The sequence below is a fragment of the Osmerus eperlanus genome, chromosome 4 (assembly GCF_963692335.1).
Source record: "Osmerus eperlanus chromosome 4, fOsmEpe2.1, whole genome shotgun sequence".
NCBI lineage: Eukaryota > Metazoa > Chordata > Actinopteri > Osmeriformes > Osmeridae > Osmerus > Osmerus eperlanus.
In genome coordinates, this window is record NC_085021.1 from 9,993,282 (window position 1) to 10,012,241 (window position 18,960).

The 18,960-nt window shown below is 44.9% G+C and overlaps 2 protein-coding genes across 2 annotated transcripts; one reads left to right on the forward strand and one right to left on the reverse strand.

The window, feature by feature from the left end:
- The first annotated feature begins 491 nt into the window (after positions 1–491).
- On the forward strand, positions 492–11,274 carry itih6 (inter-alpha-trypsin inhibitor heavy chain family member 6). Its single transcript, XM_062458804.1, has 17 exons — positions 492–910; positions 1,812–1,847; positions 2,947–3,101; positions 4,829–4,939; positions 5,126–5,373; positions 5,508–5,677; positions 5,857–5,973; positions 6,282–6,453; positions 6,609–8,345; positions 8,494–8,526; positions 8,710–8,727; positions 8,870–8,917; positions 9,046–9,066; positions 9,237–9,281; positions 9,394–9,507; positions 9,717–10,100; positions 10,218–11,274. Exons 1-17 carry the CDS (start codon positions 794–796, stop codon positions 10,481–10,483), a joined length of 3,792 nt encoding a protein of 1,263 aa, XP_062314788.1. The 5' UTR covers positions 492–793; the 3' UTR covers positions 10,484–11,274.
- Positions 10,998–18,258, reverse strand: gdi1 (GDP dissociation inhibitor 1). The gene is made up of 12 exons (XM_062458801.1): positions 18,173–18,258; positions 17,719–17,799; positions 16,685–16,792; positions 16,441–16,540; positions 15,912–16,046; positions 15,596–15,794; positions 15,314–15,445; positions 14,809–14,908; positions 14,462–14,633; positions 14,177–14,321; positions 13,977–14,031; positions 10,998–13,877 (listed from the first exon to the last, which is right to left on the reverse strand). Exons 2-12 carry the CDS (start codon positions 17,761–17,763, stop codon positions 13,725–13,727), a joined length of 1,344 nt encoding a protein of 447 aa, XP_062314785.1. The 5' UTR covers positions 17,764–17,799; positions 18,173–18,258; the 3' UTR covers positions 10,998–13,724.
- Between the last annotated feature and the right edge of the window lie 702 nt (positions 18,259–18,960).

The window sequence follows — 18,960 nt, forward strand, 5'->3', positions numbered from 1 at the left end:
TTGGTAGTACAGGAAAACTGAACCTGAATATATAATTTTATCTCAGAAACTAGAGGAACACCCAAAGCAAATATTTGGTGAAAAACAAAGGTTTTAATAAACACCTCCCTTATGGAATAGATTGGGCACATTTAGAGGAAATTGTGCCACCAATTTCATTGAACTGTTTATCAGTGTAAACTGATAAACTTTATCAGTTTATCAGCCTTCACAATTATACTTAGCTATAGCCTGTGCGTTTTACTGTTATGGCAGGCCTGCATTAAACAGTTTAACCGAGAGAGAGAGAGAGAGAGAGAGAGAGAGAGAGAGAGAGAGAGAGAGAGAGAGAGAGAGAGAGAGAGAGAGAGAGAGAGAGAGAGAGAGAGAGAGAGAGAGAGAGAGAGAGAGAGAGAGAGAGAGAGAGAGAAAGAGGAAAAGAGGGAGGGAGGGAGGGAAAGGTAGTGTTTTTCTTTCAAATTGTCGACATTCACGGGTTAAGAATACCTCATTTCGCACGCTCCCCTATGACAAGAGTCCGCGAAAATCTTTAGTAGGCTATGCACCAGAGGACTGAATTTCTTTCATATTCTTTATAGTTCGGATGTTGCATGTAGCCTAGAACGTCTATTTTCTTTATTATCACAGCGGTTTCCGACCGTTTAAATAAAGCTGAGGGAGGGGAAAGACTTGCAAAAAATAACTTATGTAAAATGTGAGGTTCGTACCGCGTCCTCCAAACGCACTTCCCAGACTACGTGCGCGCACTAGGATACGGATAACTTTAAATCTCTTGGAATTCAAGTCTACCATCATGGTCAAAGTGGATTACAGAATCCATTGCATTTTGTTTCTCGTTTCCTTTTCTGTGCAAGAAAGCTTTTTAAATGAATATGATGCACACCTGGGAGCAAGAGAATTTTTTTTACAGGTGAGATCACAGCGGATTCTTCAATAGTAAAATGTGTGTCAGGAATGTGTCTAATTGTACATTACATTCACTTAATGTAATCTACAATTTTGTCATCAACTTTTATAAATTGCAATGTATTTCACCCCGGGATATTGTAGCATGAAAAGTAGTAATGTTTATTACTATATATTATAGTAAGTATATTTTGAACGCTTCCATAAACACTGAACATTTTCTTAAACCTCTACTGTCACACTTGCCTTTGCTCACTAGTCCAGTTTCTTGTTGCAAGTGATTATTTTTATCATCATAAATAACTGATTCAATTCCTAATGCAGTTAGAAATTTGCTTTGTAGAATGTAGATAGTTTCCCACTTTTTAAGCAATTGGTTTATGATCAATTCCCGCAAACTTCCACATATGTGTTAATGGGCTATATTGACACAGCAATGATTTGAGACCAACCTCTGCCCTTCTGTGTACAGTGAAAGCATTTACTTCTAGTTCCAGTTGCCGTCCATTCATGAATAGCTTTGATTCAGTCTATTTTCACACAAAATATGGGCCCAACCCATACTCAAGGACTCTGGAGATTTCTCCCAAATGGGGTTATTTTTTCTTCCAAAATATAGTATTGAGCAAAAGTCACTTTTTCCCTATCAGTTTAAGACATCAAACAATGGCCAGGCCAGTATAGAAACTCCTTTTTTTCAGTGAAGTAGAATTTGGTGGTGAGTTTTCACCAGCCTCGCTGAACAACCTTGTGGGCTTAAATGACCCCCTGTGTACTGTGGAGCATCAGAACATTCCTCCGAGGGCCTCGGTTTCCTCTGTTGAGATGTTTCCACATCACAAGGTACATGAACACTGCCAGGACCTTCTGTTACTGACTGTTTCATTGTCTTGCTCTTGTTTCAGAGAGCCAAACGACAGAGTAAGCCATCCAAACCAGCGGTAAGTGTGTGTGTGTGTGTGTGGGGGGGGGGGGGTCAACATTCTGGAATGTGTCTGACTTTCAAACGTTTTGTTCAATGGCCCCAGTCTCCATAACAAAAATATTAGGAACATTATAAAAATATTTTTGGGATATTCTTTTCTTTAGGGCTCTGTTGAGAATTGTGCAATAGCTTTGCACATTTGAACAACGTGTTCTGAAGAGCAGACCTCAAAATATTTTTCAAGCTGGGGGCAGCTCTCTGTATGACATGGCAGTATCGTGTATTTTTATAACTTTGTGGGTTTGCTGCCTCTCATGCCACTCATATACCCACAAGGCTGGTACACAATACCTCCCCTGTCTCACAACCATCCAAGAACAAACATTTCATAGCTTTTTGAACCTAAGCCTGGGAATTTCATATGACGTCATTGTACAAACCTTGAGAGAAGGTTGATTCACTCAGCCAGGGCCACATTATGAAACAATCATTTTGCCAATCAATGTAATGGTCAAAATACAGTTATGGATGCATAGCTCTATTTCCCTACACAGTGTGCTCCCTTTACTGGGATTCGGTTGCTCACAGTGCCATGGTTGAAGTTCCTCTTGGAACACATTCTAATTCTTAAAGCTTCCAGTCTGCCACAGTATGTAAGTGTGTACATGAACATAATGTAGAACCACAGCTCTGCTCCTGGGGCCAGTGAGGAGCGAGGCTTCCTGTTTCAGTCTGCCTCCTGGGCCTGCAGTGATGTGGCCTGCGCTGGCCACATTGATCTCAGCAGGTGCCAGAATTACCCAAGTAAACAAGGGGGTGGGAGAGATATCCAGCAGAGGCTGGCTTTGTATCATCTCGCTAAACTTGTCAACCAGAGGACAGACCCGGTTAAGCCTTGGTTTGGCAATGAGAAATGTGCTTTGATCCAGGTTTTTCTGTTTCTGACGATGCAATGTGACCAGGAGTTTTAACTCCAGTTTTAACTCCAGTTTTAACTCCAGTTTTAACTCCAGTTTTAACTTGATGCTCAATTTAAGTATTTTCTGTACTATCAGTCTACTCAGGATGACAGTGTCTCCTAAAAGTATCCACATTTTAATGTTCTGTGTTTTCAGCTCAAGGTGACAGACTACCATGTGAGGTGTTCCGTGGTATCTCGCTACGCCATCACCACGGTCCACAGCTCCGTTTGGAACCAGCTCCCTGGCACTAAGGAAGCTGCCTTCGAGGTGGACCTGCCCTCTTCGGCTTTCATCTCCAACTTCACCATGTCAGTCAGGACACCGAACAAACTGTTTTACTAGCAGTTTTATCTTGTGTCTTTCTTTTGAACTCTTTTGTCCTTTCTTTTCAATGCATCTCTAAATATCTCTGTTACTTTCTGTCTCTCTTTCCCTCCTGCTATCTGGACCACTTTATCACAAACAGCAGGCTACTAATTGTACCTTCAATAGGAATTCTAGTTTGTGAATTTAAAAAAAGGAATGAAGTGGATAATTCACAGGCTGGAGTGTAAAACTTTGTAAATAATGTGACATAAAAGGGAGTAAATAAACATGAAATAATCAAGGGAGCAAGTGGATCAAATCCAGAGGTAAACTTCAGAGGAATTATTTGGGGACTTCAAATTCCGGTTCAGAGAAGAGACACACAATTTTATTACTAAGAGGATGGCACACCACTCACCTTCAAAAAAGACTAAATATAAACAAAACAAACAAGTCAACAGCATAGGCCAATTGTGGAGCCTGGGGCTGGATTTAGGAGAGGAAGCAGGAGAGGGAGGACTTTAAGGCAGATGAATACCAGGCTTTGTAAATATAAGTCAGAAAGTTAATAGAGAAAAAGACAGGAGCTCGCCCTGTTTCCTCTCTCTCTCTCTCTCTCTCTCTCTCTCTCTCTCTCTCTCTCTCTCTCTCTCTCTCTCTCTCTCTCTCTCTCTCTCTCTCTCTCTCTCTCTCTCTCCCACACAGTGTGTGTATCTTGGCACCATGCCAAGATACACACACACACTACGCACACACTACGCACACATGCGCGCACACATGCACACATTGTGTATTTCACATACACATACATGTATACATATTTACATATAGTAATGTGAATATGTGGAAACATACACCGTTCTCCAGTCTCTCTCTTTCCTTCTCCGACACACGCACACTCTCGCTCACACCGAAAGGCAGCCTGCAAAGCGCCAAGGACCAACGGGAAAATAGCTGAGACAAAGTCGTTTCTTTAGTTCTGTGGTGTTTCTGGTTCTGGGACTGAGAACCCTGTGTCCTGTGTGTAGGTCACCCATGTACCACCATCTCCACTCCCTTTCAGACACACGTAGATATACAGGCACCTCTATTTTCCACCCTCACCGCGCTGACCATTATGCTCTGTCTCACACAAGACCTGCTTCAGATCTGCCCGTTTATTTTTGTAGGTCCTTGTTTTTATATTTCCATGTATTTGTTCAAAGGATCTGACCTTATTTTAACACCTTGTCACGTGAAAAAAGTGCAAGCAACTTCTAGGAATTGTGTGGTTTGGTGTATGCCTGTGAGCCTATTTAAGGTCTGTTTTGGGTGGGAAACCTTAATACCTGGGTGCAGCTACTGTAGCTAGCGTGCAGGGTTCCCGGTACAAGGAGCTTTGAGAGGTGTTACTGCATCTCTTTCCAGTAATCATGTTTTCAGAGGGAAATTACCCTCTCCGCTCACCTCTCTCTTGACCCCACCTTCTTTATGCATGTTTTGAGCTCAATCTGTAAACCAACATGATGCATGTTTATCTTGAGTCCAACACTAAGTGCTACATATAGCCAGGCTCTGTGACTGACACAGTTAGTGTAAAAAGTACAGTGAAACCAAGTATGAAATGAACATAGACCCGTTCAGGCGCCCAAAATACCAGACATGGTTCTCCCTGTAACATAATCCGAGAATTGTGAGGAACTCACAGAGAGGCGTTTCTTCTCCTTCCCTCCTCTCTTCCTGCTCGCAGCACCTCCAATGGCAAGGTGTATGTCGCCCAGGTGCAGGAAAGGAGCGCTGCAAGGAAGATATATGACGCTGCCAAGAAGCAAGGGAAAACAGCCGGACTCGTTGCCACCAAGTCAGTCAGAGAAAAGTGTTGAGCAGCACTCCGTCCCCTCTCGACATCCATATAATCTATTTAATCATTTGATGATTCAAACCCAAATGCTTCAGTTGCTAACGATGTGTTCCGTAGTAACCATGCCAACGCCCATGCCTGGTCGTTAATTGATCCTGCCTCGTCCTCTGCTCCTCCGTTCCCCAGGGAGAGGGAGATTGAGAAGTTCCGTGTGGCGGTGAGCGTGCCCTCGGGGGCCCGTATGTCCTTCTCCCTGTCCTACGAGGAGCTGCTGCCTCGCAGGCTGGGTCACTATGAGCTCTCCCTGGGCCTCCGGCCTGGCCAGCCTGTCCAGAACCTCAGCCTGGAGGTCAGCATAGCAGAGAGGACGGGTATCAGCTTCCTCAAGGTCCTACCGCTCAAGACCAGCCGGCTGCTCTCCAACACTGTACAAGGTTAGAGAGACCGAAAAAGATACCAGGGGGTGTGAGAGTGAAAGTTATTGCTTGACAGCACAAACCCCTGCAGTCCACACTCCTCTTCTCCATCTCTCGTCTCCATGATTCCTCCTCTCCCCCCCTTCCTGCAGGTGAAGCCCAGGCTCCGGACTCCACCCAGGTGGAGCAGAACCAGGGCTGCGCCAGGGTACGATACAGTCCCACCCTGCGGCAGCAGAACAGCATCTCCTCCAAGGGCCTCAATGTTGACTTCATCATCCAGTATGACGTGGAGCTCAGAGACCTGATGGGAGACATCCAGGTCAGGCCCTGTACACAACAAACACATACATGCTGTATACACACAACAAACAAAACACACATGTCGGCAAACACATATACACTTGCTAAACTACATGAATCATACAATAGTATTTCCCAGTCGAGCAATTCACCAGTTAACTGGTCATTTGTACCGATTTTTCTGCTTTTCTCTCTCAGGTGTATGATGGCTACTTTGTGCACTACTTTGCACCTCGGGGCCTCCCTGTTGTTCCCAAGGATGTCATCTTTGTCATCGATGTCAGCGGATCCATGATCGGCACCAAGATCAAACAGGTACACAACCTTGCACATCTTCATCACAATCTTCCATTTTAATAGTAATAGTCCATTTTAATAGTACAGTACGTCAAACAAGCCACTGGCAACCAACCTATATTAGACGATACAGTCCAGGAGGATGATGTCTTGAGGTACATTTTACATTTACATTTTAGTAATTTAGCAGATGCTCTTATCCAGAGCGACTTACAGTAAGTACAGGGACATTCCCCAGAGCAAGTCCTTGCCAAAGGACACAACATCATTTGGTTCGGAAGGGAACTGACTCCTGAGGTAAATGTTGTGTTCCTACGAATCTCCAGACCAAGCAGGCCATGACCACCATCCTGGGGGACCTGCGAGAGGGGGATCACTTCAACATCATCACCTTCTCAGACAAAGTCCACACGTGGAAGAAGGGGCGCACTGTGAGGGCCACGCCTCAGAACATACGAGACGCCAAAGACTTCATCAAGAGGATCATCGCTGAGGGCTGTGAGTGACACTGAGTCTGTTGTAAGCGGTGCATCATCTGGTGTTATGAATCACTTTAAATCATCGATATCATTGTTGCTGTTGTGAGTGAACGTTTGACTTATTTCCCTCTTACTCCACCTCCATTCATTCTTCCTTCATCTCTCCTCTCCCAGGGACCAACATCAACGCTGCTCTACTTTCTGCCGCCCAGCTGGTCAACCCCTCCCCCTCAAGCTCCTCCCCCGTTCGCTCCTCCTCCTCCTCTGCCTCTCACCGGGTGCCATTGATCATCTTCCTGACAGACGGGGAAGCCACCATTGGCGTGACGTCCGGGGAAGCCATTCTCACCAACGCCAAGAGCGCCCTGGGCGCCGCCTCCCTGTTCGGCATCGCCTTCGGGGACGACGCCGACTTCCCTCTGCTTCGGCGCCTGGCCATGGACAACCGCGGCGTGGCCAGGATGGTGTACGAGGACGCGGACGCCGCGCTGCAGCTGAAGGGCTTCTACGACGAGGTGGCCAGCCCCCTTCTGTCCGACATCCAGCTGTCCTACCTGGACGACCAGGCCTTCGATGTCACCCAGTCCCTCTTCCCCAACTACTTTCAGGGCTCGGAGCTGGTGGTGACCGGAAAGGTGAAGCCTGGGGTCAGGGACCTGAAGGTGTTTCTGACGGCTGTGGACTCCAAGCAGAAGGTGAAGGCGGAGAACGATGTGTTGAAGACGGGGGGGAACGGGACGGCGTTCATGGGCTGCCCCAGGGGGACGGAGGGAATCTCCAGCTTTGTGCGAAGACTCTGGGCCTATTTCACTATCAAAGAGCTGCTGCTGGCCAAACTGACAAGCACGGATCCCGCCACCCAGAGACTGCTGGCTGACAAGGCCACCAATCTCTCCCTCAAGTACAACTTTGTCACACCTGTCACCTCGCTTGTGGTCGTCAAACCTGATGCTGATGAACCGCCTCTGACTCCTACCACTGTTTCAACGACCACAACCGCGACGACTACTGCTACTACACCGACTACAACAACTTCTACTACTACTACCACTGTCACTACCACTACTGCAACCTCTCCCACGCCTGTCTCCAAATCACCTGCGCCCATTGCTGTGAAGAAGTCCAGGTCAAACAACCCTAAACCTAACCCTCAGGTCATTAAGCCTCGACCCCCTAAGCCCCCACCTGGTCCCCCCTTAAACACCTCTCCGCCAAAAAAGACCTCCACCCCTCCCACTCCTCCCAAAACTGTCGCTCTGCCATCTGTCAAGAAAATCACTACCACTCCCAGCCCTGGTGGTGTTAAAACGGCCCCCTCCCCACTCTCTGGTAAAACTCCCCCCCCACCCCCCAGCACCCCTAAAACTGCTCCTGCCCCTCCGGCTGGGAAAATCACCATCCCGCTGGTCAACTCTCTTAAGACTGCCCCTCCACCTGCCCCAGGAAAGATATCCACCCCACAGCCCAGCACAGCCCAGACAGTCCCCCCCACAGTGAAGACCTCCACCCCACAGCCCAGCACAGCCCAGACAGTCCCCCCCACAATGAAGACCTCCACCTCTCCCACAAGCACCGCCAGAACAGACACAGTACCCCAGACTGAGAGGCTTGCGACACCCCAGCCCAACGCTGTCAGGACCATCCTCCCTCCTGTCAGAGTCTCCTTCCCTTCCTCCTCAGAGACAGAGAACTACACCATGTCCACTAGCGATGGCCACCAGCCTCAGGCCACTACCCTGCTGCATGACCTGACGCCCACCACCACTTCTCCTCCCCTCACCCCAGAAGCAGCTTCCCAGGACATAGACTCAGACCCAGACCTGACCATAGCCACCCTGGTGTCTGCTACCTTTGCCCCAATGCCTGGCTTCACCGATGGGCCAAAACTATGGGAGGCTGTAGGCCTGCTTGGTAAATGCCCTTTTACCCCTGTGGTGCATAATCAAAAGCAGTTGTTGTCTTTCAAAGATCAATTTTACAGTTTACAATAGCCTGCCCTGGAAATGACTCAGCACAGTGCATGTCAGGTGGTGTGACACATTCTTCTTCTCTCCACTAGATGTCTCTACTTCCATTCAGATTCAGAGAAAAGGTGAACAAACCGTGCCAGCAATTCTCATGACATAACTTAATCTCTTCTCTTTCATTTCTGTAAATACAGTTACGTCATCTATTTGACATATGTGTATTCTAATGAAGCACTTGTTTGTATAATTCAAACTCATTTCAAATCCGAGCTCACTGTTTTCTCCTCCCCCTCCCCGTCCTGAAACAGACATAGATCTTGTGAAAGGTGAGTCCTTGTCTTTGTTGCTGTACAAACACAATCCAACAAAGCTGTAGTCACCAAGGGACTGTGGAGCAATCAAGGCCACGGAACACTCAGGGAGATGGGAGGGATGTGGTTCATGGCTGTTTCTGATCTAATTTCACAGATTATGACGCAACCTATGATTTTGACTACGACCTCAACTACGAGTCCTGTAAGTGTGCCGTAAGCGTATCTCCATTTTGTTCCAGTTCACATTAAATATCAGCTTTCCGGTTATGGAATAGTAGAGTCATTATACTATCAGATTTCATGGCATAATTCTAAATGTCATGTTTTCAGGGGATGATGCAGAAACATTTGGTAAGTACTGTTTCTTTTTCTTCGAAATTGGATAATGATACATTTCGAATCACACATTCACTCCTGACTCAGAAAAAGCACCGACTGGGCTCAGAGAGTACAACAGAGACTCTGTAAGACTCAGATAAAACATTGAATGTCATTCTTGTAAGACTGCTTTGTCATTTCAGACCCCCCCACCAGACTCAGCTCAGTGAGGGTTTTCTCCTCTTCTGGTAGGATGTATCGCTGCTGCAAACACTCAACCGACGTCACCGCCTTAAACACGTGAGGGACGCTGTTTCACTCATGTCTCACACCTCTGTCTTCCTCCTGTCGTCCGTGTAGTTGACGGAGACCCTCACTTTGTGGTCCAGCTCCCCAAGGTGCATCAGCATCTGTGTTTCACCGTGGACGGCAGGGCCAACGATGTCCTGAGACTACTGGAGGATGCAGAGAAAGGTGACAGTGTCTTGACATGCATCCAACCCACAACTGGGCTGTGTTTGTTCAAGCTACTTCTGCTAGCTTACGAGTTGACCATAGCATGATCAACAGCCTGCTGTGACTGAACCAAGGTGCATTTTCTATGCAGGAACACAATGCTGTAAAGAGGATTTTTTATCTTTTCTGACAGTCTAGTTTCGTGACCTAGATTGTGCTTCCCTCAGGCATCTTGGTGGATGGCCATCTAATAGGAGCGCCCTCTAAGCATGGCGTTGAAGCCCGTTCCCGCACCTACTTTGACCAGCTCACTATTTCCTCTGCCATGGGCGGTCCTGATGGCATCGTCATCACGCTGTCATTGGACATTGTGGTCGTGGAGGGGGAAGGGAGGGACGTGCTTCCCACCAACAAGCAGGGATCAGTGACGAGGCAGGGCATCAAGGTTGCTGTAGACGATCATGGGAGCTGCTGGATAGAGTTGGGCAAGGACGTGCGTTTCCTGGTTCTCTTCCACCACTACAAACACCCCAGCTACCTGCAGCTGGCTCACCTCGGCTTCTACATCACTGATGGGCATGGGCTCTCGTCCTCAACTCAAGGCCTGCTAGGTAAACTCAGCACTTACAAGGATATCGTGTTTATCTTGTTTTTATTCCCTGGCATTTTCACTTGTTTCCGTATTTTCCCCCTATGATCCCTATCCCCTCTCACTGTCCTCTCCACAGGCCAGTTTCAGCATGCTGACATGAGTGTGTCTGCGCTGACGGAGACCCAGGACGGGCCCTCTGGCGCCCAGCCCGGTAAAGAGGGGGTCCTGGCCAAGGGGTTTCTGAGGTGGGGGGATATGAAGATGCCAGTCACTCTACAGGACAAGACCCTGAAGGACACGGCGATAAGGCACCACCTGGGCAGGTGCTGGGTGGTGCCCAAGGCAGAGGTACAGAGGCTGCTGGGCCAGCCATACCAGAGCTATGTGGTGGACCACTCATAAACACTCCTCCACTCCATCCCCTTTCAACTCTGGGCAGCTCAGGCTATGGGAATGGCCTTCCAGGACAAGCCAGCTCTGGGTCTTGAGTCCAGGGTATTCAGTCTTCCATGCTAATGATCCTCATATTGGGTAATGTGACGTCACAGCGCAGCAGTGCCTTAAAAACAAGATCAGTGACCAACTGATTCTTCTGTTCATATGGCAACAGAAAACTAAGAACCATTTTATTCCTCTGCAATCACTCCAGGTTTAGCACATTTCTGTCACTCTTAAAATGGATGTTTCTCAAGTGTTTTTTATTCTATCACTATCTGATATCTTAATGATAGTTGACATTATTGAAATGTTATTTTGGGGAAGATTCAGAGTTGTATTTTTTGTTTAAGTTAAAGTAAGTGTGTATATACTGTATGTATGTTCCATAAAATATTACCTATATAAATATTTTAGTTTTTGGGGTACTTGGACAAGTGTATCATTGTACACACTCAGACACAGAGAGGCGCTGTGAGACTTTTCAGGTTTGCCATGTGCTTTTTATTTTTCTATCTTTTTTATCTTTCGTTCATAGTTTAATTCATTTTATTTGTTACACAAGACATTAGGCATTGTTCACATACTAGTGATCAAACAAGGACTGTGAGTTGTCTACTGCTCAGTCTGAACTATCACTTTTGTCAATTTCAAGTGATATTGTCAATAGTGGGTTTTTAAAAGGCCAAACTTGATGGAAAACGGTACCACCACACTTTTAGGATTTTCTTTAAATAAATAAAAAGATGATACAGCATCTATTGGTGAAAAAAGGGTCAACTCTTTTTATGACTACACTGAGAGAAACCCCCACATTATTCCAGTTCAGCTAACATGATTCCAGGATGAAGACCATGCTATATTTAAAAGTGCTCAGTTTGAAACTGCAGAGATTCCTGTGAAGATTGGTGATTCAATTACTTACTATCCTTCAATCAAAACCTGTTTGTTAAAGATGGTTAATCATATCAAACCAATGAAACACTAGGATGATCACGAACATAGGCCACACATAACATATGACACAGCAAATAACAAACTAAAACAAAGATGTGGGTATGGATCACTTTGAGATCAGTTGAGTGGTATCAGTAAGAGAACAAACTAATAGCATAGCATATTCAGCATTTTCACCTTTCACCATTACCTTTTAGTGGAAACAAATAAATAATACCATTACAATAAGACACATAAAAAACCCAAACGTGAGTTAATAACTTAGTTTAGAGTCACTTGAGGGAGTGCTGAAGGGCACGGTCATATAAGAGGAGTATAGTGCCAACTCAACCTTGGTTAATGTGTTATGGGTAAGGGTGTAGCATCTCATCTGTCTTCCACTGATATGTACAGTAACTCACTGATTCACTAACTAGGCTTCAGACCGCTCTTTAAACCTGAAGTATGTAAACACAGAGGGGTAAAACACAACTGCCAAGCAGGAGAACTCAAAACAGAATGGAGGTTGCCATATAGGACACTGTTGGTAGTGCCAACTGCAGAGACAAGACCACTGAACTAGACTTCCTGTGTGGGGGGTAAAAAGACTGCTTCAAGCTGTCCCTCTCACATCAGACTACCCTCATCATAACAGTCAGTGGTGCAGTGGCCTATGCCTTCTTTTAATGTACTGGTCCAATCTTGAGAGATTCCAAAAATATTGGATAAGACCCCAAATTAAGGCTAAAACCAAGTAAAACATATTGGTTCATTTTTGTGGGGTGGCACTTTTAAACCATGGCTCAGGACTTTTATGCTACAGAGTACTACTTTGGGAGTGTCCAGCTTTCCCTGCTGTCTACTCTAAGGGTTATCACAGGGTTTAGTTTATTGGGGGATTGATCTACTTCGGTGACATACACAAGCATTCCAACAACCTAGACATGATCTGGTGCTTTCACTACAAGCCGAAAATTCAGTCTTCCTTCTTCACTCAAAAGGGTCCTGATATCAAGCCTGCAACATCTGAAGTATACATTCTCATCGCCCTCTTTGCATCTCAACAACATGAGGCCTCCTTTTTCAATCAATGTCTTTCGTTTCAAATCTACCATTCTTCATGTGTAACCCTACTAACATGCCAAACCATCCCTCGCAACATTGCATCTCATACACCTTTCCACCTTCCCTTTTTAATGTTTAAGTCCACTTTAGTGTCACAACGCAATACCATACCAACTCAGTAAACTTCATAACTTCAGCTTGTGAAAAGTGCACCAAATATTCTGAAATAAAATTCTTAATAATTTAAAACGTAAGAAAGTCAACAATTCAAAGTCAACTCTGACATCACACATGTATAAACAAAAACAGTTTAAGGGGACAACAGTTAGCCACCGGTTAGCTTGCCTGCTATAGCACAGGGTACACAACAGCATTGCAAAGTGAGCACTATCAGTTGACAGAACAGCCCATTGATATATAATGTTTCATTACATTTTGCCTGACTGAGAGATTTGCCACAAAAGGAGCAGTCTATTGAAATAACACAGGTAAAAGACTAAGTAAGAAGGTGAAAGCAGGGTTGACAGGAGGGATGCGTGGAATGGCCCAGCCTTCATACCGCAGTGTCTTCATGTTCTATGTACAATACTACTGTGTGAAAAAGATGCATGCATGCCAAGTAGAGGTGACAGATTCAGAGAAGGAGCAAATAGTTGTGGAAAAACTGCAGGTTTTACACTACACCGTTTATCTCTTTTGACACCAGCTTTAAACATTGTTGATGTCTTTGTCTCTTCAGCTCCCTGGCCTACCAGCAATGAGAGGACAGGCCAAACACATGAAGAAAGAGTTAAAGGCTTTGAAGCTGCACCAACAGTGAACAGGTCAACCTCTACTAATGGTAATAATCAAGACATGTTTATAGAATCTACAATGAAATGAAAAGACCATATCAACCCTGCTTTTCAGTGATAGAGATAGGGAATGTGAGTCTGGGAACAATTTGTGTGTATGTGTGTGTGTGTATGTGTGTGTGTGGTAACGTGTTTGAGTCAGAGGCCGTGCCAGAAGAAGGAAGAGCATAAGAAAAAGGAGGATGACTTAAGACTGAACCCCCACCCCTCATCAACCTTACCTTACCAAGACCTCGTCCTACCCTTCATTCCACTCAACGCCACCTTCCCCCTATCTCGCCACCCTCCATCAGAGGTTCTGCCCTTTCTTTACTGTTTTCATATTCCCCCCCTTTCTTGGAGCCCTACCCTTCTTATTGCTCATCCTCCCCAAACACATCATTTTGTTTGCGCTTCATATTCTCAAAGTCAAAGTCGCTTCCGGTCATGCGCTTGTAGATGTCCTTGATGTCGTTGCAGGTGGTCTCAAAGTGAGTGGTGGCATCATAGGCCCGGGAGGCAAAGATCTGGGCAAAGGATGCAAAATTGGACAGGTTTTTTTCTTCTTCACATACCGACACACACCTTCTCCTCCCTTGATTGTACGCTGTAACAGTTGGACTCACCTGACTCTCAGTGCCGTCGTCTGTCGGCTCATAAAGGTCACTGATGGCCACAAACCTGCAGGCGGAGAAGACAGTGGTCATTCATGGAGATGGCCAATAATAGACCAAATGTACTGTACACAGTGTGGAATATAGGGAGCAGGCCGTGTCAGGTGACAGGTCAGTTAGGTGGCGCTAGTGACTCCAAACTCAGGACTGACTTTTGGTCGATGGGCTCCAGAAGTTCCAGAGCAGGCTCGATCTCAGCCTCCGGCTCGCTGGTCTCCACCGTGGTGCTGACGATGGCAATGTACTTGCCCTGGGCTGCCACATTGTGGGCATAGGAGATCATACACACGTAGATGTCTACATGGAGGGAGGATAGGGAGGGAGACACAAAATCAATATCCAATGAATATATAGATGTGGATGACCAGGCCAGGTTTATACCGTAAAAGACAATAAAGTGAAATGTGAAATGAAAACAAACAAGGTTGGGTCCTCACCGGACTTGCGGTTGACTTGGTTCTGAGGGATGATGATCTGGCAGGAGTTGGCATCGTTGGTGTTCTTGATGGGGTGGCTGAGGATGCAGATGACACGGATCACCTGACCAGCCTTACGCACACGATCCTGGATGTAGCTGGGGTCGCAGATCAGCTGCTTGCATCTGGCCACCTGCCACAGAGGGAAGGGCCCACACAGATACAATCCTTGTTAGTTTATCCCCTGTCCAAACACCATAGACTATATTCAAACTTAGCTACGTTGTGTTGTCCTTCAGTACCAGTCTAACTGAGTTTTGAAAGGTCATCCCGAACAAATACGTCAATGAAGCTTGTTGTGACGTTACCTCTCCCTCTGACTTCACTCCGACCACGTGGCCATCCTCCATCACTATCTCCTCCACAGGTTTGTTCAGCATGTAGGTTCCTCCGTAGATTGCACTCAGCCTAATATGATTCATAAGACAGAAATACATTGTCTATGGTCCCGTTCAGTTTAATGGTCGTGGTTGTGTTCACTTTCATTGCCGTTTGAAATCTAAGGGTGATTGTGTCTTCTCAGTGGCAGCATGGCTCTGGAATAACCTTCCGCTCATTATGAGATCCTCCCCCACTATCGATGTTTCTAAATCGTATCTTAAGACCCACTTACTCTCCTTGGCCTATGCCACTGTGTAAGTGGAGCAGTGTTGTCCTGCATGTGTGTGCATCTGTGTGTGTGTGTCCTTAAATGTTGGTTATTTTGGTGCCTTTTTTTTTGTTGCCTTGGATAATTGTTCAGCTTTTTGACTGGTTGTTTGGAAATCAATTGGACTTGATTCATTCCAGGAAGGAGTGTGTTGATGCACAGACCTGGCAAAGCCCTGGGGCAGCTCTCCCAGCCCGTACAGGGGGTACAGGTAAGGGCTCTTCCCATACCGGGCCAGGGACTCACTGTACAGCTTGATACGGTTGATTGTCTCCAAGCAGGGGACGTCAAGATAGCTGAAAACACGATGGAAAAGCATGAGAGAACGCGAGTGATGATTAGCTACATGGCCACATTGAGACATGGAAATATCACATTGACAACTTGGTAACAACTGACATTTTCTTTGACACTCAGTAGAATAATGACTGCCTGTCTGCACTTACTCGTCTGTCCTGTACAGGGCCAGGGCGTGGCCGGTGAAGTCGATGACGTCTTGCCCAAGGTCAAACTTCTTGTAAACATCCCTCATGGTGGTTAGCTTGGGGTCGACGCCCTCAAAGGTCTTGGGGTCGTTCTCGTCAAAGTTGGCCACAAACACTAAGAACTTTCGGAACCTTCTTTTCTCAAACATCCCCATGAGATCTTTAAAAGGCAAGAAGTTTGTTGTAGTCTCATACAGTAATAAAATAAAGAGAAGTTACACTTTTAATGTTGACAATACACAATTTGAAGTATGCTGTAGCATACGGCTGAACTCACTTGAAGCAAGCGCTTCAGTCTCAGTTGATGGCACCTTGTAGATCTTCCCTCCCTTGTAGACAAAACTACCTTCAACTACTTTGAAGTCCAGGTATCGAGTCACCTCTGTGTATAGCAGCATCTTCACAAGCTGACCTGCATTTATATGATAGAAATCAACAAAATATGCTTTTTTGGGGTTGCTGTATGGTTTTAACATGTTTTAATCTACTCCAAAAACATATATTGATTTCTTCATATCAACGTGGATCTTTATTCAAATCAACGTGCATGACGGATGTTAACGTTTTGTTGTTAGGTTATCAATTTATCATTTATTTGTAGAGGTTATGCTGCGTTCTGATTCCTACTTATCCTAAGAGCATGAGGTGATTTTATGTATTCAGTAAAGATGAGTGAGACCTGAGAGCTCCAATACTCCATGATGTGCTTGTATTCTCTGTACTTTAGTAAGACAAATCAACAATAAATAATATTATTTGGAACACCTTCCCCATGTACATAAAACCCTGGTAAACTAGTGACTGACCGTTGGCCATCAGGAACTTGGGGATGAGGTCCACGTTCCAGTCACGTCCTCGTCCCATCGACTCAGGAGGGCTGTCTGTGAGCTCGAAGCGCTTGTACACCTACAGAGCAGAGGACATTCACCACAGCCAACAATCAATGACACTTGAAAACTAGATTTTCAGGAATCTGTTTAAGAAATCAGATATGATGAAATCCCAACCCCTAGTCTTTCATATGGGAAGTGTAGTTGTGCCAGTCCTTACCTCCTCCAGGGGAGTGATGGAGGAGCTCTCCCCACCATAGTATGGGTTCCTGTCCATGTGGAGAACCTTCTTCCCATTCACAGACATGATCCCAGACAGAATGCATTCCTAGACAATGCAGTGGATAAGTCAACATTTACTGTAATGTCATTCACCACTTTCTTACAAACCGAATGTACATTCATTTCTATGAAATGGGATGTTCCAGTGTTGCGTGTGAGTGTGCAAAAGAGAACAGAGGGAGGCTGCACGAGGGAGGGGCTGCATGAGCAACGTCGCTGCGCATGCGCGAGTCGATGTGCCGTCTCTATCATATAAATGCCTGTATACTACCTTTAACAATAATAATATGAATAATAACAATCATAATCTTAATCGTTATAACAACCGCAGACTTTTGTTTTGTTGATAACAGCAAATTACCTATTGACTACATGTCTTCAAAATCAACTTTAATAGCAAATAACTAATCCAACTGTTATTACAATTAAGTCGTATGTAATAGTGACTGTGCATGAATAACTGATGTTTTCGAGTAACATTGAAAGGGGAAAGGTTAGGCTACAAGACAGAATGCCAAGTCGGTATGATGGACATTTGTGGATTTGCCTTTAAAACACGGACATGGTTTCATTTCTGAAGCTGGGAACAGAATCAATCATTTAAAACCATTCTCAGGCCTGCGTTAACGTTTTATATGTAGGCCTATCCATGAGAGGGGGACTACTATCACATATAGTAGGGTTACGCCTAAGATGCTGCACAACGATTCCAAATGAACAATGCTTGGACTGTTGGCAACACTTGCAAATAGGCTACATACTATGAATCGTTTTTTTCAGTCACAGCGATAATTTATAAAGCGAATTTTAATTAGAGCATATTTTCTCATGTATTTATTGTCAGAGATGCAGAGACGATGGGATGGACATTTGAGATGAGTGCCAGATGCTGCAACTTCATTCATTTCAAAGTCAATGATAAACACACACACACCGTCGGTAATAAGAAGCAAATTAATTCTGATTACTTACTGTAAGTCCGGTGCCCAAAACGATCACATCATATTCCTCATCCATGTTGTATCACCGCCTCTCCTGTCTCGCCCTCTTTTGCTTTGTAAAATTGAAAGAGATTGAAAGAAATAATCAGTGCTAAAGCGAATGCAAACGAACACTCTTTCTTTACACAACTGTTTGTCAGTTAGATGCCGTTTCAAGTTTATATTTTATTAATGTATCCTCTGGTGTAAATGAACAGTGGAATATGGTCCACACTGTCACCGGCGAGGACGACCAAAGATGGCCCTACACGAAGAACCCTGTGGAACACTGCTAGTGCGTTCGCGTCGGAAAGTAGTGCACCTCCCCTGTTTGTGATCTTACAAAACCACAGATAAATTAACATAAAACAGACAGGGAATAACTGTAGGTGTTTTCAACCCCACCCAACTACATAATAAAGAATTATTTAGCCAAATGACCGTACTTTGATATTTCAATATGGTCAATGCAGACAATTGTAGGTTTTAATTGTTCGCTTTATCTTCTTTTCCCCTATCTTTCAGTTCAGATAGGTGCAGCTGTGTGGATGATGCAGTGGTATTCCTCCGCCAACTTGCTGAATAGAGCCTAATGCTGTGATCAAGAGTTTATTATAGTTTAATTTGGGTGTTTACATAAAATGTTGTGGTACTATATGACGACTAGGCTACTCTTATGGTGTAAAACGCAGCTTTTCTAGTTGTTGTATTCCTTAATAAAGGGTCAAAGTAAGTAGCTATTTTGTAGCCCCAGGGACAGAGTGGGGGCAACGAAAATATTGCATTGGGTTTTATACGGTCAATAGTTTGATTGTAATTGCAGGAGTTGCTAGCTTTATTATAATTTTTTATAATATGTGGCTAGTCGCCAGGTTCTAATTCAGCACCAAGGATAGCGCCTCAGGTTATCTTGAGTTGTGCCAAATTACTAAAACATTTAGGAGACAATGGATAACTTTCTCGCCGTTATAGATAAATTAATATGGCGTAAAATGAGCAATAAGCTTATTTTAACTTCAGCGTACGTTACGACTGCCTGACAGTTAATATCTCCAACATATTTTGACAATCTTGATTGATTGTAGTCAGCAGCAACTTCGCTTTATCGATCAAGGTAGTTTGATTATAAGCTGACCTAGCAGAAGTGAGCCCTGTAAAAATACTTTTATTTTACACTGAGCTTTTTCATGGTGCATGGAGTCAGTCCGGTCAGAACGTTTCTTTTTTCGTTTTG